The 18,553-nt window shown below is 39.2% G+C and overlaps 2 protein-coding genes across 5 annotated transcripts; both read left to right on the top strand.

The window, feature by feature from the left end:
• Positions 1–632: 632 nt before the first annotated feature.
• slc25a38b (solute carrier family 25 member 38b) lies at positions 633–11,103 on the top strand. Of its 3 annotated transcripts, none has more exons than XM_016266828.1 (9): positions 633–1,012; positions 1,399–1,468; positions 1,610–1,736; positions 4,946–5,070; positions 6,419–6,503; positions 7,856–8,035; positions 8,140–8,308; positions 8,393–8,559; positions 9,995–11,103. In XM_016266828.1, exons 3-9 carry the CDS (start codon positions 1,722–1,724, stop codon positions 10,115–10,117), a joined length of 864 nt encoding a protein of 287 aa, XP_016122314.1. In that variant the 5' UTR covers positions 633–1,012; positions 1,399–1,468; positions 1,610–1,721; the 3' UTR covers positions 10,118–11,103. The 3 variants fall into 3 exon arrangements, with proteins under 3 accessions (XP_016122314.1, XP_016122313.1, XP_016122312.1); XM_016266827.1 differs by having other exon boundaries at positions 633–1,173; XM_016266826.1 differs by lacking the exons at positions 633–1,012; positions 1,399–1,468; positions 1,610–1,736 and adding an exon at positions 2,381–2,633.
• A 1,126-nt stretch (positions 11,104–12,229) lies between these two features.
• rpsa (ribosomal protein SA) lies at positions 12,230–17,742 on the top strand. Of its 2 annotated transcripts, none has more exons than XM_016266825.1 (8): positions 12,230–12,294; positions 12,896–13,068; positions 13,722–13,840; positions 14,151–14,396; positions 14,786–14,914; positions 17,156–17,324; positions 17,466–17,501; positions 17,599–17,742. In XM_016266825.1, the coding sequence occupies exons 2-8, from the start codon at positions 12,936–12,938 to the stop codon at positions 17,691–17,693; spliced, it is 927 nt and encodes a 308-aa protein (XP_016122311.1). In that variant the 5' UTR covers positions 12,230–12,294; positions 12,896–12,935; the 3' UTR covers positions 17,694–17,742. The 2 variants fall into 2 exon arrangements, with proteins under 2 accessions (XP_016122311.1, XP_016122310.1); XM_016266824.1 differs by having other exon boundaries at positions 17,596–17,742.
• The last annotated feature ends 811 nt before the right edge of the window (positions 17,743–18,553 follow it).

Genomic DNA, 18,553 nt, shown 5'->3' with positions numbered 1-18,553 from the left:
CACGATAGGCCTAGAAATGGTCAAACTTCAGTGCAATGGTAGTGGACTGACTGTATTTGGAGCAATTGAAAATATATTTTCCACTCACTTTTAATGTCACATACCGTTTCACTGCATCTGATTAAAGCTTTGTCTTTTGTACCCTCAATTTTACCTCCAATTTTTCCAAAGCACAGCAGTATTTCATTTATAGACAATATTGATCTAATGGTTAAAGATATGTGCTGCTGATAAGACTGCAGATACAAACTTTTATTTATATATATATATGGTTGCTTGTATAAGCTGTCTCTGTGATAAATTTACTGTATTTTAAATTGGCTTCCGAGTTAGGCTCTTGGTGGGTTTTTCATCAGTCACCAATGCCAGTAATAAAGTCCAGTCTCTATTAATATGTCTTGGAGGACAATTTAAAAATAAGTCATTTTTAACCAAGGCTTAACTTTCATTTATTTCAAGTGTTAGAGGAGTTTGGGAAGACATTTACCTCAGAGTTCCCCGGAGCACGTTTGGAATAATCGAGCTAAACGCTTGTATAAGCTGTCTCTGTGATAAATTTACTGTATTTTAAATTGGCTTCCGAGTTAGGCTCTTGATGGGTTTTTCATCAGTCACCAATGCCAGTAATAAAGTCCAGTCTCTATTAATATGTCTTGGAGGACAATTTAAAAATAAGTAATTTTTAACCAAGGCTTAACTTTCATTTATTTCAAGTGTTAGAGGAGTTTGGGAAGACATTTACCTCAGTGTTCCCCGGAGCACGTTTGGAATAATCGAGCTAAAACCAGTTCTTCCCCGTTGTTCTGCAGACTGCGCAAAGAGTACGCAGGAGTTACGCAAACAACGTACAACTTTCTCGCGCAAGCGTAACTCCAAACTCTGTGCTGTGCTCACGGTCTCCGCGCAGGAATGTGTTATTGAAAACTGTTGTGTAACGTACGCCTGCTGTTTCACCTATACTTCAATAAACATTGATTGCTTGAAACGAAAATACGGAACAACTGTGTGTAAGGTAAAGTTTATGGCTTATGATGGATTGAGAGGTGACCTAGCTTTACCGGCTAACTGACAGAAATCAGCTGACGTGTGTTGCGCCACCTTATTTCCAATATTTTCCAAGTGTGTTTATTGTCAGCTTTGTATTTTACGAAGAAAACCGTATAGGAGCAGTTGGTAAGTTGCCCGCTGCAGGATATTTTAAACTAAGTATGCTGGGCTAACGTTATAGAAATTAGCATTAGCTTTTACTAAGATGTGCTTTAATTGTTTATTTTTATGACAATTCTGTAATTTGCTGCACATTTCTAAATGCTTATGTCATATTTTATTAATTAAATGGTGCTTTCTGTATCTAAATTTTTGTGTATGTACTGTTGACCGCTGTGTGTAACGTTAAAGTGACAAAGAGCGAGAATCATGATGAAGATCAGTCCTCATTCACTCTTCCTCTTCGGTCCTTAACAGACAGGTAAACATAAAATGTAACTTAAATCTGTCTGACACACTCTCTGATTGCCCCCCCGAAGCTTTAATACACGATTCTTTTTTGCTTGGTTGTGTGTGATGGTAGCAGTGGGTTGGGTATTAAATTAATTTCTCCCTCATGCAGTCTGGAATCAAAGCTTTGACGTCTAAAACACACCACAACGGCCACAGAAGAGGTAAAAGGGAGGGAGTTGAGCTCTTCCTCTGTACAAACTTCATCATCCTCTCCATCTGCAATGGAGATTGCACTGGTGAGTTGGTGCTAAGGCTGTGTGCTTTAATGTAGAGCTGTTCTACTGAAGTTAAATGTGAAGTGCTGAATAACCAAAAGATGAATGTTATAGAATAGCCTGACTTTAAACAACTAAACCTGATCGGCTATTAAAAAGCCTACTGAAATAACCTTAAAGTTGATTCAGCAGGCCAGTCAGGTTAAGTAGTTCAGTGTCATGCTATTCTAATATATTGTGCAATGCCGATTGACTGCAAAACATTAATATCAGCTTAAATGTTTTTTGAATTTCTGTCTATCACTAGCAGAGAAAAGCAATCATATTTAATTTTTTTCATGTCTTATTTGTAATAGAAGTCTGAGGGAGTGTGAATATGTTTTGACGACACTGTTTTGCCCAGCACAAATCCATTTTTATGTGTAAAAGGCATATGAAGATCCGAAAATCATTGTTTTTCTTTGTTGTGCAACCCGGCTGAACCTATGTTGGAATAATAGGATATATGCATCCAATCAATGTATGACCCACTTTTCCTGTGTCACATCCACACAAGCACACGCTCATGCACATATACATATGCCTTCAGCAACTGTATGACTCACACTGTGCTGAAAGCACTTGATCTGGAACACAAACGAAACCGAGGGACTGAAACCACGGATGTGCGATAAGGAGTGCGGAAAACCAGCGCTGAGATCGGCAAGCATGGAAGCTTGTGGATTAAGCCGTTGAATCTCTTGTTGTTGGGTGGGAGGGGGTTAAGGAGAGATTTGTGGGCATTGTGGTTGAGAGGAGAGAGATAGGGGCTTACTCTGTCATGTGCTGTTAGTGGCAGCAGAAAGAGTGAGTGAGAGAGAGAGAGAGATGCAAGAGAAAAAGGACCCTCAGCCCAAATCTGCCAGCAGCCTGGGAAAGGTAGGGCAGATTAGTCAGTGGCTCACTGTATGTTTCTCTAGTGTTTTTGTGTGTTTCTGCGTAGTTGTGTGTGTGCCTGCCCATTACTCGTGTCTTGCTGTTTTCATGCTTCTAAATGAATCTCAGCGCTCCGAGGAGCCTGTCGGCAACGCTCAAGTCTTGATGTGCATGTCATGCTGACGGTGTCTGTGTGGTTGTGCATCTGTGTTCGGTGTGATTCTCTATTATGGTCAATTTTAAAGTGCGTTCATGTGTATGTGTGGTCATGCACACTTACACAACCTATTTTTTTTTCTTTCATTTTCATAAATGTACATGCAAATGACACCATGTATTTGAAGGTTTGGTGTCCATGCAGGGCACCAAATGTAGGATGGATATTCAGTGCGTGAGAATATCCTTTTATCTGTGGGATGTCCGTGTTGGTCACTGTGGTGTTTTTCATCATCAGGAATCATCATGATTATGACATCACAGTCATGAGCATATTAGCATATGACCGCCCATGTTTATATTCTTCAGCCCTCTTGAAATCTCTTTTTTAATTCTGTTTTATTTAGTTCTGTTTCATATTTAAATTAATTTAATTTGTATTTTCCTAAATTAATCACCCCCCCCCCCCCCCACTTGGTTAAACCAAACTTTTATTTTATTTTGTAGTAAAGTCCTGTAAGTTGTTTTTTTTTAATCTAAACAAATAAAGATGTAGACATACAAACAGCTGTGAGTAGAAAACAAGAAAAAAATATAATATTCACAAGGAAAGGTCAATAAGGTGTAACAGTAAATAACAGACCTAAAAAAAAACACAAGTAATTTGCATTTATTTTTTATACACACACAAACACACATCTGGAGATATGAGTGTATGTATATGCCAAAATACACCTTTACGAATTGTACCCCCAATTCGCTTCAGCTTGTTCAATTCAAAGGGTTAGAGCGGGGTTGACAGATGGTCTAAGATAGTTTACTATGACTGTTTTTGTTGAACTAACATGTTAAGTGGACATAAAGGAAAAGAAAAATGGTAGAACAGTGTTGAATATGGCCCCTTTAAAGTGCTGCCTGAATTGTATTCTCTTAAAGTCGGCATGAAACGAAAGTTGCGATTGTCTTTTCTTCTCTGCTGTGACGTATTTCCGAGTGAAACGGCATCTGAAATGAGAGGGCGGGACTTGATTTCATCCTTCGGGAATTGATTGTATCGTTGGAAGTTGGGGCGTTGCCAACAAAATGGAGGCAGATCTGAATGCCAGTTTGCAGTTAGTTGTGGGGGAGTTCTCTCCACTGGATTCACTGCGGACACCCTAGCGTGAATAAATGTTTTATTTATTGAGGATGACGACGACGATCAACGGCACAAAACATGCCTAAACAGCGCGCGAGAGAGAGAGAGACTGCCTGAATCAGGTTAAGTCATATTCATGAAAAACAAAATAAATTTGTTTGTTCTAAGAGTAATGTTGTCGTAATATCCTAATATCTTTTCAATGTTTAAGGGTAACATACTCCCTTATGACTGGTGTCAGTGCTATATAGTGAAGCTTCAGCTTTTCCCCCCCAAACGTCACTGCAGCTGCTGGCAGTTCCAGATAGCTCCGCCCTTGCGCCATAGCATGGGGAAGCTGTGGCCTAATGGTTAGAGAGTCGGACTCGTAACCCAAAGGTTGCAGGTTCGAGTCTCGTACTGGCAGGGATTGTAGGTGGGGGGAGTGAATGTACAGCGCTCTCTTCCACCTTCAGTACCACGACTGAGGTGCCCTTGAGCAAGGCACTGAACCCTCAACTGCTCCCAACATACAACTCCGCAACATAAATGACTGCCCACTGCTCCGGGTGTGTGTTCACTGCTGTGTGTGTGCACTTTGGATGGGTTAAATGCAGAGCACTAATTCCAAGTATGGGTCACCATACTTGGCCACATGTCACGTCACTTGTCACTTGTCATAGCTCGTGACCGGAGGAGTAGAGGACTAATTTTGAGGGGGAGGGGAGGTTAATGTTTTTGATTAAAGATTACGAGGGCACATGAATTTTAAAAAAATAATGAACTGCACGGATAAATTATTTATAATAAACACTACAGTATTTATCAAAAAATACGAATTGTCAATTTTGATTTCATGCCGACTTTAAACTGTAGTTTCATCATCTAATCTTTCTATTCATCTCAAAACCTTTTGACTTCTCTTCTGCTGTCACCCCACATTTTATATTCATCCATTTATACTCTTTTCTGACTTTAACCTTTGTCTCCTCCTCCAGTCCTTGTTTTCTCAAATTCTGTCTTTCTGGGTTTGTTCTCTCAGGCTCATCCTGCCCTGAAGGCCTTCATGTGCGGCTCTCTCAGCGGCACCTGCTCCACTCTGCTGTTCCAGCCGTTGGATCTGGTGAAGACCAGACTGCAGACCCTGCAGAACAACATGGACCCAGGGTGAGACGCCACCAACCGACATGCCTGCTGTGACCCTCGCTGACCATGTCTAGACATAAGCCTGCAGTTAGGCTGCTGTCCTTTTGCCCTGATCTTTGTCTGGTATTAGATGTCAAGGCTTAGTTTCAGGACTTGATTGACAGATAATAAACATGTCTTGCATAGTTTACATTTACATTTAGTCATTTAGCAGATGTTTTTATCCAAAGCGACTTACAGTTGGGGAATACATAAAGCGATTCTTCTTAAAGAGGCAAACAGACACAGGAAGTGCTTGTAATACCAAGTTTTTAGACATTGTTAAAATAAGTACAAGCTAGAAAGAGAAGGAATAAATAAAGGGAGAGAATATACAGTGGGGCAAAAAAGTATTTAGTCAGCCACCAATTGTGCAAGTTCTCCCACTTAAAAAGATGAGAGAGGCCTGTAAAATACTTTTTTTCCCCACTGTATATATATATATATATATATTTTATTTTTTTTTATGATGGTGATGATTTAGTCAAGTAGCTTCGAAAGAGATGCTGCAGCTACCGTTGGATCATCTGGTTGGAATGAAAGATAGAGCTGTGTGTCATCAGCATAGCAATGGTAGGAGAATCCATGTGCCTGTATGATGGGACCCAGTGATGTTGTGTATATGGAGAAGAGGAGGGGTCCAAGAACTGATCCCTGAGGAACCCCAGTGACAAGTTAATATGCATAATCATTTCTGTTGTCCTTCTGACTAAGAGCTAAATTAGCATAGCATGTCATAGATTAAAACAACTTCAATCCTTTCAAGGTAAACAATGTTATATCCCAATTTTGCCCAGTACTGATAGCTAATAGTTTTGTGGTGTTTGCTAAAGCATGCTTAAAGTTAGTGATTTCAACATATGTAGTTGGGATTTTAGTCAGTGGATGATAAAACAGATACAAATTCCATAAACTAACATTAAAACAACACCCAAGACATATCTATAGATCCAAAATTTCAGATATTTTGGAATAAACTTGACCTGAGCTAGTAAGCAACCACATAGCAACTTGTATTGGCAACAATTGCTTGTTTTTTTGGTGTTTTTGGTTGTTGTGACAACTGTGATGTTTTGGTGAGATACGAGTGTCATGTTAATGTAAAGGCGTCCTCTCTGTATGCTGTGTGGGAGTGCTATGTTATTAAACTGTCTGCTTCTCTCAGCTTTGCAGAGGATAACATGTTACCCATGTCAAATGATGTGTCCTCATAAGCTCAGCATGCCATCTAAACGCAAAGATTTTTGGCTCGTTCTGTCTGTTTTCGCCCTTCTTTGTCTCTCTGTCTGTGTCCATCATGATCATTTCTATTTTTGTCTTTGTCTCTCAGTGCTCCTAAAGTGGGGATGATTACAGTCTTTTTCAACGTGATCCGCACAGAGAAGCTGCTTGGCCTGTGGAAGGGGGTTTCACCGGTGAGTCAAGTGTATTGGCTGATGTGTCCATTTCCTTTGGTCCTCGCTCACTGTTTCATCTCACAACAGCATCAGTGTTCTGATCTCAGACATATGTCCAATTCTTCATTGAATTTTAACTGTAGATGATATATTTAATGTGGCACGAACAAAAATCCTGGTGTCCTGTGAGGAATATTATGTTATATACATTAAAAATACTCTTTCTTGACACCCGTTTTGTTTTTATTAGTGATGTACCAAAATTAAATTTGTGGTCCCAAACCGAAAATTCAGGATGCACTTTGCTGAAAACAGAAACCGGAAATATATGTTACTTAATAATCATGTAATTGGTCAAATTAATTTAATAATCAACACTCAAATAGAAACTGAGTTTTGCAAATGTGTAAATTGCACACAAGGCAGTTTTTGTCACCTTATGTCACAAAAAAATACTGTTGAAATATAAACATTTAAATGAAAAGAAAAAAGAAAAAAAATATTTCAATGGAGAAAAAAAACTTTCATGGCAGGTTTATTCATACATACATTAAATAATAAAGACAACAGGTTAAGTAAAACTATAATAAATATGTAATATAGTGCATTAATTTAGCAAAATGCTCCTCTAGAATGATTTTTTTTAGTTGACTATCAAGTTTATGGACATTGAATGGTATTCCTGAAGTAAATGTAGCTTTAAATTACATTGTTTACAAGCTGTTTTATTGAAGTCTTTCTGCAGCTGAAACACTGATTAAATGATTACATGAGACATGATACATTTCTGTAGGTTGTTTGTTTCAAAATACCTTCTGATGTTCATTCATATTTATTTTGTGCTGCAACTAGTAGTAAAGTGTAAGAGATGATTATGCTACAGGTGCTACAGTGATCTGTTACGCCACATTAAAGAGCCTTAAAACCACATGCATTGTTTGTATTTCATGATAAAATTGACCGAATTTGAAAGCTGAGAGTGATTTATATTAAAAGTAATAAAGCACAAAGATTTTTGTGATTATTGGCTGGTAGGTGCCCTACAAATAATGTTTTGGAAAGTTCACGCATCAACAGAAAAAACTAAAAATTATGTTTGTTATTATTGTTAATCCAGCTCTAGCATTCAATCATACAGCTGACACGTTTACCTGTTGTTGTTTATTCACATTGTGTGCATGAAATAGACACTGACACAGTCAAACATCAGAGAAACTAATTAAATGTCACTGTTTTGGTCAATGATTTTGGCCCAAAACCAAAAATTTTTGTTTGCCAAAATTTCAGTGCATCACTATTTATTTATTTATTTTTGTATATCAAATACTGTAGTTGTATCTGTCTCACTTGTCCCTCTTTCTGTCCTACAGTCGTTCATGCGCTGTATCCCTGGTGTAGGAATCTACTTCAGCACATTTTACTCGCTGAAGCAGCACTTCTTCCAGGATAGGTCTCCGAGTGCTGGGGAGGCGGTGTTGCTTGGGGCGGGGGCTCGTTGTGTGGCAGGCGTGGCCATGCTGCCCATCACAGTTATTAAGACTCGTTTTGAGGTGAGGATCATTATTGAGCTCTGACACTGTACTGTATGCAGATTGAAAATGCATGTTTTCTGCTGTATCTGTGTGCTTATTCACTGTTGCATGTTTTATTTCAGAGCGGGCGGTACAATTACATAAGCGTAGCTGGAGCCCTTAAAAGTGTGTGTCAGAATGAAGGTCCCAGGGCTCTTTACTCCGGGCTCACAGCGACTCTGCTCAGAGACGCCCCGTTCTCTGGCATCTATGTCATGTTCTACAGCCAGGCCAAAAAGGCTTTGCCACAGGGTGAGCTTCTGATCAGTCACGATTGTGATGTAATCTGAGGATATGGTATTGATTAATGAAGTCTTCTCTCTCTCACGCACTCAGAGATCAGCTCGTCCTCCTTTGTCCCACTGGTTAATTTTGGCTGTGGTGTAGTGGCTGGTATTTTGGCCTCTCTAGCAACTCAGCCAGCAGACGTGATCAAAACCCACATGCAAGTGAGCCCAGCGTTGTATCCCAAGACCAGCGACGCTGTACGCCACGTTTATGCGGTAAGCATCACAGGATAAATCATATTTGTTGACCTTTAGTGGCCTTTAGAAGTCTTTTTAAACACAAAATGTTATTTTAAACACAGCATGAAACAAAAGTCACTCAATTCCCTGAAATACAATATTGCCATTACCACATATGTGACCCTGGACCACAAAACCAGTCATAAGTAGCACTGGTATATTTGTAGCAATAGCCGACAATACATTGTATGGGTAAAAATTATCGATTTTTCTTTTATGCCAAAAATCATTAAGATATCAAGTAAAGATCATGTTCCATGAAGATATTTTGTAAATTTCTTACCATAAATATATCAAAACTTGATTTTTGATTAGTAATATGCATTGCTAAGAACTTAATTTGGACAACTTTAAAGGAGATTTTCTCAATATTTTGATTTTTTTGCACCCTCAGATTCCAGATTTACAAATAGTTATATCCCAGCCAAATATTGTCCTATCCTAACAAACCATACGTCAATAGAAAGCTTATTCATTCAGCTTTCATATGATGTATAAATCTCAATTAAAAAAAAATGTACCCTTATGTCTGGTTTTGTGGTCCACGGTCACATATATACATATGGCATACAATACCATTACCATATATATATATATTCAGGGATGAAGCATTAAATTGATTAAAAGTAACAGTAAAGCCTTGTTACATAAAACAATCTGTTTCAATTCTGTTTTAACTTTCTAATCATCAAAGAATCCTGAAAAAAAAATTATCACAGTTTCCACAAAAATAGTTAAAACCATTATAATAATATTGATAATTAAAATAAATGTTTATAAGAAATTAAGCGTCAAATAAGCATCTTAGATTGATTGACGGATTGTATGACACTGAAGACTGGAGTAGTGATGCTGAAAATTCAGCTTTGCCCACAGGAATTAATTACATTTTAAAATATATTAACACAGAAAATAGTTATTTTAAACTGTAATATTATTTCATAATATTATCTAATTGGTGTATTTTACTGTACTGTAGTGTATCATATTTATTTTCTTAATAAATGTTCCTTGCCTTTTATATAAGCTTTTTTTTTATATAAATAGGTATATTTCTACATCTAGTGTGACTTCTGAGGATGTACCCGAAAGATAATATGAACTTATAATATATCCTTTCATGTTTCCACTTTTCATTATCTAGTCAAATGCTCACAGATCAAATTAAATCCCACCCAACATCATTTTCATCTGAAATTTCGGTTTCAAACTTTACTGTCACATTACAGAAATTAAATTATGAACGTTGTTTTGTATTTTCTAAAAATCTGTTTTTAAACACGCCTGGCACATTTGTGTGCACTCCATACTGTGTGTCAATTTTTTAAGTCATGGGTTTGTCAGTAGATTAAAGTCTTTTTAAAGTCAGTTGCATCATTTTAATTCTTATTTTCTCTCTCTCCAATTTTAGAAGCATGGCTTGAGTGGGTTCTTTCGAGGAGCGGTTCCTCGTTCTCTGAGGAGAACCCTCATGGCGGCCATGGCCTGGACTGTGTACGAGCAGCTGATGGCACGCATGGGACTGAAGCCCTAGACACCCAACGCACTTTATGTGTGGACTTCATTCTGTTTGTGTCCGTTACAGGAGTGTGTGCTTTTCAGACGATGGTGAAAAGATGGCATTCTTTTATCCTTGAAGGCTTGATCAAAACAAAAGCAGCTAGTGTTGGCTGAGGTACCGGTAATCGTAGGGTTCCGCGTGTGTGTGTGTCTTTGTGTGTTAGTGTTTTCAGGTGCAGTGAGTCGTTACCCCGTGACACCTCTGACAGTGACATTCCTAAATTGCCACATTGTGAGTTTGTATGCCTTGTTGACACCTGCATATTTAGAGAGGGGTCCGCACTGATGAATACCAATGAGAGACTGCTGAATCATGTGCTGTCAGCTCACAAGAAAACACTCCTTTCACAGGAAGAAAATCCCCCTTTTGGCAACTAACCTTAGCAGTGTTCTCAGAAAGTCCGTGGACTCCAGTGTCTGTGATAGTTCTTAAGCATGGTCCTCTGAGTTAAATCCTTTTTAGTCAAGGATGAGGATTAGTGGGTGTTTAAGACTGGTCTTACCAAGACATGTTGACATAATACTCCAGCGCTCCGACAATCAGACCGAATTACTCCAGGACTGCGAAACTGAACTGACGACACATGACTGTCTCACCAACATACTCCATTCCGACTATAATTGCGTGTCTCTATGCGATGATTGTGCTGTTCTACTGATTTCCTGTGCTGTGTGACTGGATGGGTTTATCAGTGCATTCCAATACACTGGGTTTTTTATTTTCTTTGAACGCTCGCTCCTGGGCACAGACAAAGCCAGGATTTGGATTGAAGGAGACTTTGTAAGACCTGGAGAAACATTGGGAAGTAGAACGTATCAGTGAGAATTTACAATACTTCATGTATCGTATTTGCAAATGTGTTGTCGGACGTTTTGTCGTGTTGACGTTGTGTGTAAAACCACTGTAAGTGTGGTGCTCAGTGTGAGCACAACAGTGTAATGTTAATTCTACATGACCCATAGGGGTTGCTCTGCTGGGTGCTGCTGATGGTATAAACCCCGACAGCCTGATGGCTCAGAGTCCCCAGACATGCAGCCAGACAGTGTAAAGGGGGTCAGGTATGAGGACACCTAGAGGGACTGAAGCACTGCAGTGACGCACGTCAAACAGGGAGCAGTAATTATAACAGACTTCTGTCAGATTTTATTTACCTAACTGCAAAATGAGTAATGTACTCACAAAAAAAAAGCTCAAGCATACAGTAGTTATCAGAAACCAGCTCCCCAAGGAAATAATAATGATATCATAACAATATCCAGCATAAACCATAATGCAGACATTAGACTTGTACTGCTATTTGATGGATTTCACATGGTCAAAATGAACAATACATAAGACAATGCATGGAATTATGTAATATGCTTTCTTATTTAAAATGCAATATTTCCAATTTTCCTGTTTTTTTTTTCCTCCATTTTATTTACGTATGTGTTTGTTAACATTGCCTACCGGTACAGTGCTATTTTAGTTAAATTTAGATGCTATTATATATTTTTTATATTTTGAATTCTTTTTTATCTTCCATTTTAATGGTTTTAGTAAATCTTTTTTTTTGTCATTTATTATTATTATTTAAATATGTATATGAAGTTTAAATAATTTTTGGGTTCGTTTTAGTATATCAAGCCACACTAAATGTTGTTTGGCAATAAAATATCTTGAGTTTTTTCATTATATTTCAGTGAATGTTTGTTTTATTTAAAGTAACAACACTTTATGGTTTTAGTTTTACTTAAATATTATAATCTCTGATTTGACTGTCAGAGTGTTTTGACTGATTTGTACTCACTATATTGTTGGAGTGTGTGTGTGTGTGTGTGTGTGTGTGTGTGTGTGTGTGTGTGTGTGTGTGTGTGTGTGTGTGTGATACAGTACTTGCATTAGCAAGTAATTTCAGTGATCTGAGGACCCGTCCTTTTTCACTTCACCAAAAAAAGATCAACAACTGACGACTATTGTCTCGCATGTGAAATCCTGCACCGCCGCTAGGGGTAACGTTAGTATGTTACTTTTTTTAAACAGAAGGAAAGCGAAGAGCAAGAAATCCTCCGGTATGATTGGTGGACACTCTGGTATATAATGCACGTCATTTCCTCATCCCGCTCTCTTTGTGCCGTGAGGTGCAGAACTCCATACGGCGTTGTCTCGTGGTGAGCACAAATTCTATCATTTTGACGACTTTTAAACGTCTATTTGAGTCAAACTACTTAACTAAAGGCCATAATTACGAATATTCATCAAATATCGTGTTAAATTTGAAGTTTGCGTCAGGTTTAAAAATATGAAGGCCTGAATCTCAACGTGTACTCTCGCGCAAGGAAGCGCGTGTTCATCTACAGTCGGTGTAGCGCGCTTGATGGTCGAGCGTAAGAATAATTAACACTTGAGTAGTTTGACATCAAATGTCTACATACCTTTAATGTCTCTTTTAGTTGATTGTTGAAATAAGTTAGACGTTTCCTCAGTAAGTTAGCGCGGTGAAGTATAGCATCTGGCGTGAGATGGCTCTTGGTTCTGTCAGGATCACGCACACTGTTAAAGCCTCGCACTGCTGTCGGTGTTTAGGTGTCGGATGTGTGCTAAAGTGATACAGCCGGGTTTTCGCTAACACCAGTAGGGCCGATGCTCCCTATGACTGGGGTTTGATAGCGACCTGAGCTACATTCAACACACTTTCTTATAAATACTTATTCCGCTTGTCAGTTTCTTCTAGGCTAAGCCATCTATCTATACGCTCTTGTTTCCTTCCAGCTCTCCCACTTCAACTCGTTACGCAGGGAAAGTGGTCACGATGTCCGGAGGTCTGGATGTCCTTCAGATGAAGGAGGAGGATGTGCTGAAGTTCCTGGCAGCAGGAACCCATCTGGGAGGAACCAACCTGGACTTCCAGATGGAGCAGTACGTCTACAAGAGAAAGAGTGACGGTAAAAAGTGCAGATTAGGGTGATGTGGCTGCGACATGCCTTTTTGGTGCTTTATCAATCTTTGTAGGTTACTGTAACTTACAATGGTTTGTGAGGGAACTGCAGGTGATTTGAGTTACCTAATATATAAAATATCTCTAATAAAGCCTGTGGTAATTTATGGGAATAGTTACTTAAAGGGGTAGTTCACCCAAAATTGTCATTAATTAGATCCAAACCCTTAAGACCTTTGTTCCTGCAAGAATACTTTTTGTGTGCCAAGAAAAGCTTTTCTTCTGTTCACGAGAGTACCACGACGCGTAGTATAAAATTAATAAAGTAATTTTTTTCTTTGTGCACAAAGTTTTCTCGTAACGTCATAACAGTTGAACCACTATCACATGGACTATTTTAACAATGTCCTTAATACCTTTCTGGGCCTTGAACGTGTCAGTTGCGTTGCTGTCTATGCAAGGTCAGAAAGCTGTCAGATTTAAGATGAATGAAGGTCTTGGGGGTCGGTGTGGAATGACGTGAGTAATGACAAATTAAATTTTTGGGTGAACTTTCCCTTTAAAATCTCAGGGGTGCTTGATGAAATATTTTGTCAAAGGGGTTTGGGAGAAAAGGTTTAGGAACCCCCCCTATAACTGCTGACTCTTGCATTTCTGCAGGCGTGTACATCATCAATCTAAAGAAGACTTGGGAGAAACTGCTGTTGGCTGCTCGTGCCATTGTTGCCATCGAGAATCCAGCTGATGTTTGCGTTATCTCCTCCAGAAACACTGGCCAGGTAATTAACACACTCCATGTCTAGTCATTGCCAGCAGCATTTGTCTTTAAATTCTCAATTAAAAATCCAAAGCTGTTTAACCAGGCACATTATTAAAACCTGGCACTGCTGTCGGTGTTTGGGTGTCGGAAATGTGCTAGAGTGACTTGGCCGGGATTTCGCTAACACCATGAGGGTTTTGCCCCATGACTGGGGTTTGATAGTAACCTGAGCCACAATGCTTTTATTCTTTCACTTACACTGGATACGTTCTTTGTGAACTTGATTGGTGATTTTACTGATGTTAAACATCACTGTTCTTTCCTGTCAGAGAGCTGTGCTCAAGTTCGCCTCTGCCACTGGCGCGACCACCTTCGCTGGTCGTTTCACTCCTGGAACCTTCACCAATCAGATTCAGGCTGCTTTCAGGGAGCCCCGCCTCCTGATCGTGACCGATCCTCGTGCTGACCATCAGCCACTAACTGAAGCCTCTTACGTCAACATCCCAACCATTGCCCTCTGCAACACTGACTCCCCTCTGAGATACGTCGACATTGCCATTCCATGCAACAACAAGGTACGAATGAGAAACTAAACTCTTCGTGACCCATACTCTGAATTAGTGCTCTGCATTTACCCATCCAAAGTGCACACACACAGCAGTGAACACACACACATTGTGAACACACACCCAGAGCAGTGGGCAGCTATTTATGCTGCGGTGCCCGGGGAGCAGTTGGGGGTTCGGTGCCTTGCTCAAGGGCACCTCAGTCGTGGTATTGAAGGTGGGAGAGAGCGCTGTACATTCACTCCCCCCACCTACAATCCCTGCCGGTACGAGACTCGAACCCACAACCTTTGGGTTATGAGTCCGACTCTCTAACCATTAGGCCACGACTTCCCGTGGCCTTCATGCAAGTGGTGTTGGTTCTGTCTGGTTATAAGCTTTTAAATGTTGTGTTTTAGGGTCCCCACTCTGTGGGTTTGATGTGGTGGATGTTGGCCAGAGAAGTGCTGAGGATGAGGGGCACCATCTCCAGGGAGCACCCATGGGAGGTCATGCCAGATCTGTACTTCTACAGAGATCCTGAGGAGGTACAATGCAAAATATTCTTTTCTCATCCACGTAGGGCTGGGTGTTATAACTCAAATTTATCACGATATAATGTTTCATATCGTTCGGTATCGATAATTAATTGAACATTTATTATAACCTTAAACGGAGCAGTAGAAAAAAAGGTTTAAATTTAACCATTGTATTTTTAATTTTCCCGATTTATTAATACAAACAAATAAAATTGAAACATCTCCTTTCTTTTATTTTATATGCAGATTAAATAAGTGTTAAAGGGGTCATATGATGCTTTTTTTAAAGATCATTATTTGGTGTAACAGAATGTTGACATGCTTTAATGTTCAAAAACACATTATTTTTCAAATACTGTACATTTATTGTAAGTCCTCTATGCCCCGCCTCTCTCAAACGCTTCGTTTTCTACAAAGTCCCTCCTTCCGACAAGCGCAGTCTGCTCTGATTGGCCAGTGCATTGTGATTGGCCAAACACCGCAAGCACTCGTCGGAAATGTAACGCACCTTACCATAATCGCGAGCTTCATCTTTCAAAATAAATGTAAAGACAGAGCCCGAAAGGGGAACAGAGTCTCCTGACAGACACAGTGATGAATGTGGAACAGTCCATAACAAATACTTAAACTAGTAACAAAACAGTAGCTGATTCAGAAGCGCCGGATTGTCATAGCAAAGTCAGAATTACCTCCTCTCCTAGGTTCATGAAACGGTCGTCCATAAAATGCATTGCTGTTCTGTTGTAAGTAATCTTAAAGATTCCTAAATGCATCTACTTTCGGAAGGCCAAATAAAGTGCTTTTGCTTTCGCCTAGAAACACACAGCGTCTCCCTGACATGCTGCTTCAACACTAACTGCGGTTACTGAAACCACGCCTTCTTTCTTTGCGTGCACATTTGGGTGGCATTATGCAAATATTCCCACATAGTGAGGTAGATATGTGGGGGCGTGTTAGAATGAGCCGTTTTAGGGGGGCGTGGCAGAGTCTTAACTTTGATAAAGAATATCTCTTTGGTTTTGAGACTTTAGTCTTTGCAACTTCAGGGATCTTATCTATGCACAATCAGCTTGTAACACTCCAAAGAGAAAAACTTGAAATGGCATCATATGACCCCCTTTACGGAAACATTTGTCCTGTCTCCTGAGGCCACAGGAGGGCGCAATGAGCAAAATAATGCACCTCATTAAATGGTTTATTCAATGCAATGAAAATACCGGCTGTCTATAAAAAAAAAAGTACATAATGCCTAAACTAATATTTATAAATCAAATATGATTTCGTAAATTGCATAAACAATAATGAACAAAACAGCATCATATGCATTTATGCATAATATAAATAGCCAAATTCCTTTTTTTAAATTTACAATCTCCTCATTGCAGACAGGCACGGCACTAATTTCAGCATGTTTGTTCTGTTGGCTGTCTGCTCGGCACTCATAACACATGCCTTTAAATGAAAAAAGCGTGAAACTATCGTGCGATATCTAAAAAAAAAAAAAATCTATCGTTATCAATGATGGTGTACCGTCGATAAATATCGATACCGTTTTATTGCCCAGGCCTACATCCACATTCAGAATCAGTCCAAGAATTTCACAGATTTATAAATCCTGTAAAAATATGCATCTACCCATTTACATCCAGACAAGATTTAAGGTGTCACATAGGTCATATTAGACTGGCTCGTGTGCATTTATTGAAGGGCGGAGAACCTCCAAGTTGTAGCACTAACATGTTTTTGGTCTGCCCAGTTTTTAGTGTGATGTGACGATTTGTTCAGGGCAAATTTTGAAGGACTTTTGTAAGATGGACCCAGAAAGCTTCTTTTGAAGAAAAGAAGCTTCTTTTGAATTTGTTTAATTTTTTTTCCCCAAGTTGAAATTTATAAAATGCGGAGAACCTCCAAGTTGTAGCACTAACATGTTTTTGGTCTGCCCAGTTTTTAGTGTGATGTGACGATTTGTTCAGGGCAAATTTTGAAGGACTTTTGTAAGATGGACCCAGAAAGCTTCTTTTGAAGAAAAGAAGCTTCTTTTGAATTTGTTTAATTTTTTTCCCCCAAGTTGAAATTTATAAAATGTTTTTTTGTTGAATGCTTAAAATGCATCTGCTGTAAAGCTGATATGTCTAATTTAAATACAGCCAACCAATATTCAGAATCACTTCCCGTGTAGCTTGATAGTGTTGCTTTGTTTACTATTAAAAGTGTGCTAATTGTGTCACTGGTTCTCTGCTTTACCTCTAGATTGAGAAGGAAGAGCAGGCTGCAGCTGAGAAGGCTGTAGGTAAGGAGGAGTTCCAGGGAGAATGGACCGCTCCTGTGCCCGACTTCAACCAGCCTGAGGTTGCTGACTGGTCTGAAGGTGTTCAGGTTCCATCTGTGCCCATCCAGCAGTTCCCAGCTAGCGTTGAGGGTAAGCTGCTTCTAGTAGACTTGTTTTCCCAGATGTTACAGTTGGTAAATGCAAAATACAAACAATTTTGGAAATTACATTTAGATAATTATTTCAACTGAATGTGAAAATTGTGAACTAATCGACTCTTCTGAACTTCAGCTCCTGCCAAAGCTGCACCAGCTGAGGTGTTTGCAGGTAAGGTTTTCCTGTTTAGTAGCATGAAATGCACAGTACTAAATAATGAAGTGTGTGTAACATTTGGTGTAATTTTGAATTTCTGTCTCCTCAACAGAGGACTGGAGTGCTCAGCCTGCCACTGAGGATTGGTCTGCTGCTCCCACGGCTCAGGCCGGAGACTGGGGCGGCACCACTGCAGACTGGTCTTAAGAGAAGCATTAACCGTGCTTGTAAAATCAATAAATTTGGTTGTTTAAAACCGCGGTTCTGATACGTTTTCTTCTTGAGCTTATTTCTGATAAGCAATTATGGCTATAGTGTCTAGCCACGTAGTGTGTTATGACACCAAAACATGCAGATGGGCAGGTCTTATGTGAAATGGCTTGATGAAGGGATAGTGTACTGTCCGCTGAACAGTGTTCAATAAACCCTAACTGGGTATTATATATTAAGCTTATTTTGTAGACATTTGAGTGACCGATTGCGTTGGGTAGCAGCCTTTCAGTGTTTGACCAGTGAAATCAAAATTGAATTTGCAGTGTTTGACAGTTTTCAGAATGACTAGAGGGCCGTCTTATTGAAATCAAAACCGTTTTCAGTGTTTCTGCAGCTCTTAAAGTCTTAATTCAACCTTTTGCAAACTAAGGCCTTGAAAAGTTAAATTCACAAAGTCATGGCATATGTTGCATGCATATCAAATTACTGCCTAGTACCTCAGTTTTTTTGCTTTACAATTCAAATCTGAACATTTAGCCCTTAATGTACATTATTACAAACGTAAACCAAAACTAAATGAGCAGATTTTTCTGAGCCTATTAGTGGATATTTGGTCTTGTTTTAATGACATTTGCACTGGAAAACGACAAATACTGCAGACAAATATCACTTTTTACAGTGTGATCCGAAGGTAAAGTAAAAGTTATTTTCATATTCTAGTGGTTGAGATCAGAAGTATGTTGAAAGTTGTATTTTCAAACCGATGTGTTGCTAACATTGCTCCTTAGACATTTACATTTAGAGGACATTTATTTCGCTCAGTTTTTTTTGTAAAATTGTATTTGGTCTTCTGT

The sequence above is a fragment of the Sinocyclocheilus grahami genome, unplaced genomic scaffold (assembly GCF_001515645.1).
Source record: "Sinocyclocheilus grahami isolate Dianchi unplaced genomic scaffold, SAMN03320097.WGS_v1.1 scaffold34.1, whole genome shotgun sequence".
Taxonomy (NCBI): domain Eukaryota; kingdom Metazoa; phylum Chordata; class Actinopteri; order Cypriniformes; family Cyprinidae; genus Sinocyclocheilus; species Sinocyclocheilus grahami.
This window is presented reverse-complemented; position numbering and strand designations above follow the sequence as displayed.

Excerpts from the sequence above, each read along its gene's own strand:
- slc25a38b (XM_016266826.1), top strand. The coding sequence starts at position 2,583 with ATGCAAGAGAAAAAGGACCCTCAGCCCAAATCTGCCAGCAGCCTGGGA. Across the intron at positions 2,634-4,945 it reads CTGCCAGCAGCCTGGGAAAG|GCTCATCCTGCCCTGAAGGC; the intron begins GTAGGGCAGATT and ends TTGTTCTCTCAG. Across the intron at positions 6,504-7,855 it reads TGTGGAAGGGGGTTTCACCG|TCGTTCATGCGCTGTATCCC; the intron begins GTGAGTCAAGTG and ends TCTGTCCTACAG.
- rpsa (XM_016266824.1), top strand. The coding sequence starts at position 12,936 with ATGTCCGGAGGTCTGGATGTCCTTCAGATGAAGGAGGAGGATGTGCTG. Across the intron at positions 13,069-13,721 it reads CTACAAGAGAAAGAGTGACG|GCGTGTACATCATCAATCTA; the intron begins GTAAAAAGTGCA and ends GCATTTCTGCAG. Across the intron at positions 17,502-17,595 it reads ACCAGCTGAGGTGTTTGCAG|CAGAGGACTGGAGTGCTCAG; the intron begins GTAAGGTTTTCC and ends CTGTCTCCTCAA.